Source organism: Pithys albifrons, chromosome 6, assembly GCF_047495875.1.
Source record: "Pithys albifrons albifrons isolate INPA30051 chromosome 6, PitAlb_v1, whole genome shotgun sequence".
Taxonomy (NCBI): Eukaryota; Metazoa; Chordata; class Aves; order Passeriformes; family Thamnophilidae; genus Pithys; species Pithys albifrons.
The window spans coordinates 3,839,710-3,849,039 of record NC_092463.1 but is presented as its reverse complement, the minus strand read 5'-3'; the positions used below and the strand labels follow the sequence as shown (position 1 = coordinate 3,849,039).

At 51.2% G+C, this 9,330-nt stretch overlaps 1 protein-coding gene across 4 annotated transcripts in view; it reads right to left on the bottom strand.

The window, feature by feature from the left end:
- Positions 1-3,108: 3,108 nt before the first annotated feature.
- The window catches only part of FBXO34 (F-box protein 34), a 42,312-nt gene continuing 36,090 nt past the window's right edge, over positions 3,109-9,330 (bottom strand). For all 4 annotated transcript variants that reach the window (XM_071557249.1, XM_071557251.1, XM_071557250.1 and 1 more), the window contains one exon: positions 3,109-5,837. In XM_071557249.1, coding sequence (XP_071413350.1) covers positions 3,698-5,837 — 2,140 coding nt within the window. In that variant the 3' untranslated portion in view covers positions 3,109-3,697. The remainder of the gene's footprint in view (positions 5,838-9,330) is intronic.

The following is a 9,330-nucleotide window of genomic DNA, read 5'->3' as shown; positions in this document are numbered from 1 at the left end:
CCCAGGGTTGCCTGGACCAGCCAAAGGCAGCCTGGGAAGAGGAACAGCCCCAGGTGAGGCTTCAGCACCATTCCCACCGTGCAGGAGTGGGACTGAGACAGAGGTTGGATATTTCAGTGCATTTTTGTGCAGGTGTGGAATCCCAGAATGGTTTGGGTTGGAAGGGACCTTAAAGACCATCTCATTCCACCTCCTGCCAAGGCCAGGGACACCTTCCACCAGCCCAGGTTGCTTCAAGTCCCATCCAGCCTGGCCTGGGACACTTCCAGGGATGGGGCAGCCACAGGTCCTCTTGGCAACCTGTGCCAGGGCCTGCCCACCCTCACAGGGAAGAATTCCTTCTCAATATCCCATCTAACCCTGCCCTCTGGCAGTGGGAAGCCATTCCCCTTGTCCTGTCACTCCACGTCCTTGTCCCAAGTCCCTCTCCAGCTCTCCTGGAGTCTCTTTAGGCAATGGAAGGGGCTCAGATCTTCCTGGAGCCTTCTCTTCTCCAGGTGAGCCCCCCCAGCTCTCCCAGCCTGGCTCCAGAGCAGAGGGGCTCCAGCCCTGGAGCATCTCCATGGCCCTAACGACAGTTCCAGGGGCTGGCACAGGGGCAGAAACTGCAGGAAGTGGCCTGAGCTCCACTGCAGCGTCTCAGCACTTCATCAGGGAGAGCAGAGACACAGCAAAGGGAAAAGTGCTGCAGGAACAGCAGAGATGGGGCAAGAGCCCAAACACAACCCTCAGCCATGGGTGGCTTTTTCTATGGTGTCCATGCCAGTCCCAGAGCTTGATGAAAACAGGAAGCTTATGGACAATGGAAATGTTATTACAACTTCTTTGCAGGGATATCTGGAAATTCAGTCCAGACCCTCCAACTGCTCCCAGGCAGGGAAGTCAAGCACATGGTACAGTCCTTCATCCTCAGTTCTGAACACTGAACTTTGTAAATCCAACACTGGATTTTGTTTTAATTGGCTCTTAGGAAAGAAGAAAGTTCACTGGACCTTGGGTTCTCCCTGAACCACCCATTTTAAAAACAGCCATCTGCACTTTCCTACTTTTCAGGAAAAAGCAGCCTCAGGCAGCTGGGCATGGCCACACTCAGAACCAGCCCATTTTTCTGGATGCAAAAGCTTGTTCTGCAAAACAATTTTTAACAGCAATGCTGTGCACCAGGGACAGTTCCAGCAAACAATGTAATAAATGATGTATAAACCAGCCCACGCTCCCCAGCCAGCCTGGGGGGAGGGCAGCAATGGGGTATGGTAGACAAGTTGTCCTCCAGATTTACCTGCTCCAAGGAACAAAACAGCCTAATGATATTATTTTATCCTTGTTTTTCCTCTTGTCCAACAAAGGTGACCAAAATCTCACACTCTGTTCCAAAAAAATGACCTCACTGGCCCCTTATCTTGTTACAAAATACTTTCCTCTGCTGCTCCATTCCAGCCTTGCAAGGACTTCCCTTGCTGCTGTCAGCCTCAAGTTTTCCAGAGTCTTGGGTGGGGGGCAGGAAAGCAGCTTCTTTCCCCTCTCCCTTCATCAGAATCCAGCTGGAGGCCTTTGATACCAATGGCTTTGGCAGAACATCAGCCTGGCAGTCACGGTGCTGCTCATCCAGGGCTGGGTGAAGCCTGCACCCTGTTAGGGGATGAAGTCACGGATTAACCAGGGATCCTGCTTTTCCTCTCCCTCTTCCCAGCCGATTCCGAGGCAGCCACACCCTCCTTTCAGCCTCCTGATCTCATTCCTCGTGGCTGTCATCATGTCTGCGGTGCAGGGAGGGAGGGGTGTCTGATGCCCAGGGTGGCAGGAGCAGGTGAAGGCAAAACATAAACCCAGCACAACCCTGAAACCTCCCTGAGCTCATCAAACCCACACTTGGGGCTGCCAAGGCTCCGTTTTCCTTCTCTCAGTCCATGGAAAGAATAAAAGCATCCACCTTCAAACCCACTCTGTCCTCATGCTCCAGAACCAGGTGAGTCGCTCCATGTGATCCCAGTGTGGGTGAAGAGGAAGGTGGGCAGCTCATCCCGGTCCCCACAGCCAGCAGTTTTCCACACCTTGCTGATCCAGTGCCAAGAGGATGGGCCAGGTGCAGGGCCATCCCAGCCAGAGCCCCTGCCCTTCCCAGGTGCTCCCTGGGGTTTGCAGGGCTGAGAAAGGCCCAGGACAAGCTCCACAGGAAGGTGGCACCAGCTCTTCTTGCACCAGGTCCGAGATTGTGGCTGCTCCAGCTGGAATGGTGACAACCAGGAGTCCATCCATGCCCTGAGAAGGGGCAAACAGCAACAGCACCAAGTGTGGGGAGAGACGGGCCCTGGACAGTGCAAAGGCAGGGCTGCCACACTCCCTTTGGCTCCCTGGAAAATGACTGTGGCTCCTCTGACTGCCCAGTAGCCCAATGTGGCTGTTGGATTGTCCAGGGTCCATTCCCAGACTCCCAAACCCTTCACCCTCAGAGGGGTGTAACTGGAGTCTGATCACAGCAGTGCAGGAGAGGAATGTATCCAGGGAAATACTCCAGTAGATGCCATGCTCAGCTCCCATTCCCAGATTGAGGAAGCTCTTCACCTGACACAAACTTTCACAATTCCCCTGGAAAGCACCAACTCAATCCAAGGAATCAGATGCCAGAGGCTGCAGCAGAGCAGGGCTAAGCACTGCAAGGATTCCTCTTGAAAGGGAAAAATTCCACACAGAGCAGATGGCAAAGCTTCCAGCACAGCACAGAGCCAAGGCAACTCCACGTTGATCCTACTGGAGCCAAGGTCTGTCCTGGAGTATCCAGGAAACAAGTCAGGTGCCCACACAGAGCCAAGAAGCAGGATGATTGCGAAGTCCCTGTTTCTGCAAGCTTCACACACCTTGCACCAGAATTCCCAATAACAGGAGCCTCTGCTGCACCCAGGGCTGACAGGAAGGAAAAGCCGGAGTTTGGGAATGTTACAGCAGGAATAGAGATTTGGGGGTTTGTTTGTTCCTTTGTTAGCAGGAGGACAGGTTTGCTAGAGGAAGCTCACTGCACATCTGAACTACAGCACAGCACCAAGTTTCTGCCACGTGTTTTACAGCATTTTTATTTTGGGGCAAAAGTCTTACAAGAGAAAGTCTGGTAAGGCAGATCTAGAATGCACATTTTATTTATGTAAAAAAAAAAAACAGACAACATGGGTAAGGTAGACAAGAACTTTTTTATATTCTGACTATACAATAATTTTCCTTTTTTTTTTTTTAATCCACTGCCACGCTACTATAATGGATCTGTTCTATAGTCTAAGTTTCAGGTTGTCCAGTTAAGTTGTCTGCAGCTTCTTTATAAACAAGTTGACCTTTACCTATTTAGAGTTTCTTCTCAGAAACATTCATATATTATACGGAATATACAGATTTTGAAACAAGACACTTAAAAACACACACACCTATAGCCGCAACACTGGGATAGCTGCATTGTAGGGGGTTACCTTGTTCAGCCAGCTGTAGACTCTGTATGTACAATTAGTTTTTATAGTGTTATTTACAGAGATGGACTAAAAGCTCTCTTTAATCTAAAAGGTAAAGGCTCTTGTGTTTGAGTATGTGCAGTTTCATAGCCCTGTGGAACAAAAAAAAAAAAAATAACCACGACAATTATATACACTGTAAACAGCACAAGGCATGAGAATCTCCTCCGACCCCAAGACAATCTTGCAGGAAAAGTGTATGTGCACTAATATTCCTCTTCCACTTCGGCTCCCGCTCCTCTGGTTTTCTTATGGATGGCGCGGTTAAAGCTGTGGCAGGCAGGGACCCAGTGATTGTCATGGAGACCCAACTTACAGCCAGGGATGCCCTTCTGGGAGCGGTGGCAGCACATCCAGTAGCCAGGCCCGTAGGGCAGCGCCTGGCAATAGGGCTTGGGGTGCCACCGGCACAGCGACACGTCCCCCTTCACGTACTTCTTCTTGCACTGCTTGCAGGGGTCCTCGCGGTACCGCGGGTCCCGCACCCAGCGCGAGTCCGACGGCCGGATGTTGTAGTACTCGATGATGAACTTGAAGTAGTAGCACGTGCATTTGAGGGCCACCAGGCTCCTGGTGGGAAGCAACCCGAAGATCTTCACTATGATGTGGTGAGGCAGGAAGGCCATATACTGCTGGGGCTCCAAAAGCTGCTGGATTTTAAACCTGGTCTCCAGAAAGTCATGCGAGACCTGCCTTTTCAGGCAGGAAGCGTCAAGTACTTGCAAAGCCCTTTCTGTGGGAGGGACAGAGGGGGCTGATGGCTCTGCAGGGACACTGCTTCTGACACACGATCTGCCAGATGCCAAAGCATCCTCATCCTCATTTTGGGCTACTTCTCCTGGCTTCTCTTGGGTGCTTTCCTGTGGTGGCTGTTGCTCCTGAGCAGCAGGCTGCTCATCCTGGAGGAAAAACAGCCTCCCCGGGAGTGAATCCTCACCAGAGCTGGAGAGCTTCTCTTTCCTGCATCCGTTCTCGGTCTTGGTGATGGATATACTGATGCACAGGGGCTCCTTCCTAGCAGGATGCAGGCTCTGCTTTGGGAAAATTTCAGGCTCCTTTGACGTACAATCAACAGTCGCGTTCTTGCTCTGCAGGGACTCCGGTGGCCGCCTGGCAGGGGTGGCACATGAGGCCAACAGAGCTCGGGGAGGCTCAACCCGCGTCTCGGTGCCACTCCTGCCGGCCGCCATCGCCAGCACCGCCTGGGCAAGTCCCGAACTCACATTCCGCATCTGTGTATCCAGCCCTGAAGGAAAAGGCTGCGGAGCAGAGGCACCACCATCCCACATCTCGGCATCGCCCAGAGGACCACAACGACCCCCAGCCTCCTCCAAGCCATCCCTCTGTGCCAGGCCCCCCGGGATGCCCTTCCCCGCCTCCCCCTCGGGCTGGGTGCTGCTGGCCAGGAGCACCCTGCCCACGTTCCTGCGGAAGCTGTTGTTCCGGGACAGGCTCCCGGCGTCCCGCTCGCTCTGGCGTCGCAGGCACTCCGACTCCAGCTTGGCCACCATGTCCAGCACGCGCACGGGCTCGCCCTGCGCCTCGCAGGGGCCCCTCTCCACGTGCACCTCGCACGCCCCGGCCGGGGAAAAAGGGTCGGGGCTGGGAGGGGCCCCCTTGGGCTGAGCGCTCGGCCTCGTGGCAGGAGCAGCGGTGCAGGTTTTAGCACAGTCCACCAGTAACGCACTCGCTCGCTGCTCCAGGAAAGCCACCATCTCTATCACCGACAGGGACCGGACCGGGAACGCCCCCTCTCCGCTGTCACTCCCGTAGTGCACCGAGCAGTGCTCGATGCCACAGGCAAAAGGCTCCGGCTGGGAGCACCTGGCATTGGCCTCCCTCATTCTTTCCAGTTGAATTTTAGCTTTTTTGAGGTCCACCGATTTTTTCCTGCGTTTGGCCGTTCTCCCGTCGATATCCCACGTGCTCTTGATCTTCATGGAGCCCACCCGGCCCCCGCTGCCGCCGCACTGCTGCGCTGCGAAGAACGCGATCTTCTCCTTGGTGTTGCCAGGTTTCACCACAGCCCACACATCCAGCGGCCCTTCCCCTTCCTCCCCCTGGTGGATCGTCGCAGACAGCGCGTTCTTCTTTTCCCTGGCACTCGGAGCATCCGCCGGACCCTTCCCGCTCATATTGCACATAGTATTTGGATAAATAATCCCCAGAAGCTTCTGAGATGGAGTCCCGAGGGAGGGTTTGGGGAAAACGCTCAGTTTGGTGCAGGAGGTGTATTTTTCTCCTTGTGCTGATCCCTGATGGCCTCGCAGGGAATCCTGGCTGATTTCTGGGGATCGCTCTTTCTTCTGTAACTTGAGATATGGCTTTAAGTGCATACCAGAAACCCTGGAAAAACAGAAAGGGGAAAAGTTATAGTTGCAAAATATGCCTGCCTGGAATTAGAGAAAGTAGCCCAGAGTGGGCACCAGCCCATCCAAAGGAATCATATGAGAAAGGAAAAGCAGCAACCAAGGCTGGAATATCCACCCTTGGAGAGAATTTCCATGACAGCAATCTGTTGCAAGGAGAAATCCTGAAGTTTAAGTTCTATCAGTTGTGAAAACACAGCCAGTGGTTCATCCCAGAGTTAGAGCCATCCTTCTGCCCATTCATTCCTTAATCCAGCTGTAAGGTACACGTGGGTTTATCTGCACATCAGCTGCCAGATGTCATCATCTTTTCTGCAGATATAGTTAAAGTATAGCTGAAAAGGGAAATCAGCAAGTGCAATATATCCATCAGAGATCCCAGTGGATATCTGAATTCCTAATACCACCCAAAATCACAGAATGGTTTGGGTTGGAAGGGACCTTGAAGACCATCTTGTTCCAGTTCCCTACCACAGGCAGGGACACCTTTCACCATCCCAGGTTGCTCCAAGCCCTGTCCAACCTGGCCTTGGACACTTCCAGGGATGGGGCAGCCACAGCTTCTCTGGGCAACAAACTGTCCTTCAGAAAACTGATAATGGTAAATTTGGTGACTTGCCCTGTGTTATTCATCAGATGCCCCACAGAAGTGACAGAACCATCACGTCTGGCTGAGGAGACCCACTCTCAAGGACGTGTTTCATGGTGAGCAATTTCAGGGCTGTGAGGCACCCTTGGGTGCTGCTGACACAGCAGCAGCAGCAGCAGAATCAGGCCCTCAGCTCCTCCGTTCCATCACACCTTCCCAGTCCCCTTCCACTCAAAGCTGAGCCACACAGGGTGCAACCATCAGGAGGCTCCAGGCTCTTCTCCCAGGAGCATCACATAAGCACATTACAGAACTAACTATAGATTATGTTTCCATGGTAATCTTTGAATTGTTACACTCAAAGGCCTCCTCTTTGAAACAGGAATAATCTGTCCTTGCTAGCTGAGGAGCAGCAGGTTCAGTGCCACATCCATCATGAGCCAACACAGACATATTCAGGCACTGAGTATGTTCCCCCTGAGACCACCATCAAGACAATTGCTTAAGTATCACATTTCTAGCCTAAAAACAGCTTTTAATTAAAAACCTCAAGCCGTAACATCTATAAAGTCTGACAAATCTACAGCTGATGCTGTCCACGTGGAGGAAGCCTCCAGCACTAGGAGCAGCCATGCCATTTAACCACTGCTTTCCCTGGATATTTGGTTCCTCCTTCTGGCCCCAGTGATAACAAGTGAGGAGCAGGCACAGGAGCTTGGGGGAGGCACATCAAAAGGAAGGGCTTAGTTCAGTTTTCTGTGTCCCCTTTGGTCCATGCAGGGCTTTCAAGGCCAGAAGCAGACCCTGGAAAGGATGATGCCACCCATGTTCTTTCCCTCTGGATTTTATTGAGATCATCACCTCGTTCTCACAACCAGACAGTGCCCAAACCACCTGCATCTTACCTACAGACCCTGTGGGTAGGACATCTCAGTGCTGCAGAAACACCCACCTAGTTCCTGGGTTAATTCTCTCCCTCTGCCTCCTGTGTGCTAATTCCAGTTCATTGGAATTGGGTCACCTCCCAATTTAGTCTCCTCTGCAAAATGCGACTGAGCTATTTTGTTTGCCTCTTCACTTGGATGCTACAGGCTAAAATAATCTCATAAAAATAGAACTTCAGGGTGCTGAAACAGATGCATGAAGACAAAAAGGGGGATCAAGGCTGCTGGAGTTTGCTCTGGCCTCATTTCCCATGGGGTCTGCCTCATTTTGGTGGTTCTTTAGCAAAGCAGGGTCAGGCCCCCGACGTGCCCCGGGCAAAGCTCAGCCCAGCAGAGCAGCAGATGAGGCACTGCAGGGAGCTGCTGCTGCAGGAGCAGAGCCTGCAGCTCTCTCTTCCCTTCCAGAAGGACATTCTGGAGCTCTGCTTCCCAAGATTAGAGGGAGAAAAGCTGCGGTGGCCGCCCGTCACCGTACCCTGGGGAGAGGAGGTGAATGCAATTAAACCCACGATTTGCATGCTGAAATCTCCTGAGCCAGGAGCAGCAGATCACATTTCATTCATGAGTTTTCATGCCAAGGTGTTTGAAAAATGAGCTGAGCTTGTTTGTAAAAGGCTTTCTTCAAGAAGTTTTCAGGAATCCTGGAGGACAATCAGCTCAACACCCTTCATTAAGGGAAGCTGCAAATGAAGGTAAGAGCAGGGATTATATGAATAAAAACAGGACCAAACTGGTTACCCCAACAGGCTCTGGGGACATGTTTAGCCAGCAAAGTTGGTTCAGCTGCTCCCAGCTATTTCTGGTTTATGGAGAAAGACAAAGGGTAGAGTTCTGCCTCACCTCTAACAGATTCCTTGTTTAAGGTTATATTTCCTCCTGTGTTTCAGTTAGTCCCTGGCTCAGCCAACAATACCATTTAAGGTTGAAAAGTTTTAATTTACATAACAAAATTATGCCTTACTCAGAAGTTTTACTGCCAGAATAATTGCCTCATTTGAATTCAGCATTCAGCTCATCGCACATGTTTTAATGGATCTGGATTTAAAGAAGGTCTTCATCTAATAACTCCAGACAGCTGGAAAGAGCACAGCAAACTCCACCTGACCAGCTGCCACCTGCCCCACAGTTTTTCCAGCAGCAGGGAAGAGAATTTCCAGTTTAAAAGGGAACTTAGCAATGGACCTTACCTGAAAGTGTCCCCTGGGAAAAACGAGCCCCCACCTCACACACCCTTTGCTGTGGATATTGAGAAGGAACTTTTAGGCAGACACAGCTCCTTCCCTGCACGTCAGCAGCACATTTCATCTCCAGCTCCTAGAATTAGAACAAGGCTTCCCAGCAGAAACTGCTTTGAAGATGAACCAGAGCCCAGTCCCCACCCACAGACTCCCCTATTTCTGCAACATCTCACTGCTGGCAAGTGGAGAACTGTGGCAGCTGCAGGTGAGCTTTTAAATATTCAAACCCACCAAAAATAGTTGTTGAAAGGTGAAGTCACTGACAATTCCCTATGAAACTTAATTCCAGAATAATTCTGTTTGCTTTCCTCCACCCTTTAAGTTATCAAGCTTTCTAATTTTATCTTTAGAGACGATGACTCTTCAGAAGTCCACAGAGCAAACATAAAAAGGTTTTCAATCCCAAACGTGCGGTTTTAAATTGCTGATAAGAGAGAATCCTGCCAGGAGTGATGGGCACTGAAACAACGAGCTGTGCTGCCTTTACACTGTTATTCCTTCCTTAAGCTGATGAAATAAAGGGGCCAGTTTTGCTATTTCTAATCAGCCATGTCTGAAAAACAGGATACTTGCACTGCTGGAGTGGCCCTGCTGTTTTCACAAGTCTGACTCCAGCTCGTTTCCACTCTGGTTTTATCAAGGCAGTTACTACACATTGTTGATACAGAAATATATTCCTTTATACAAGCACAGGCAGGC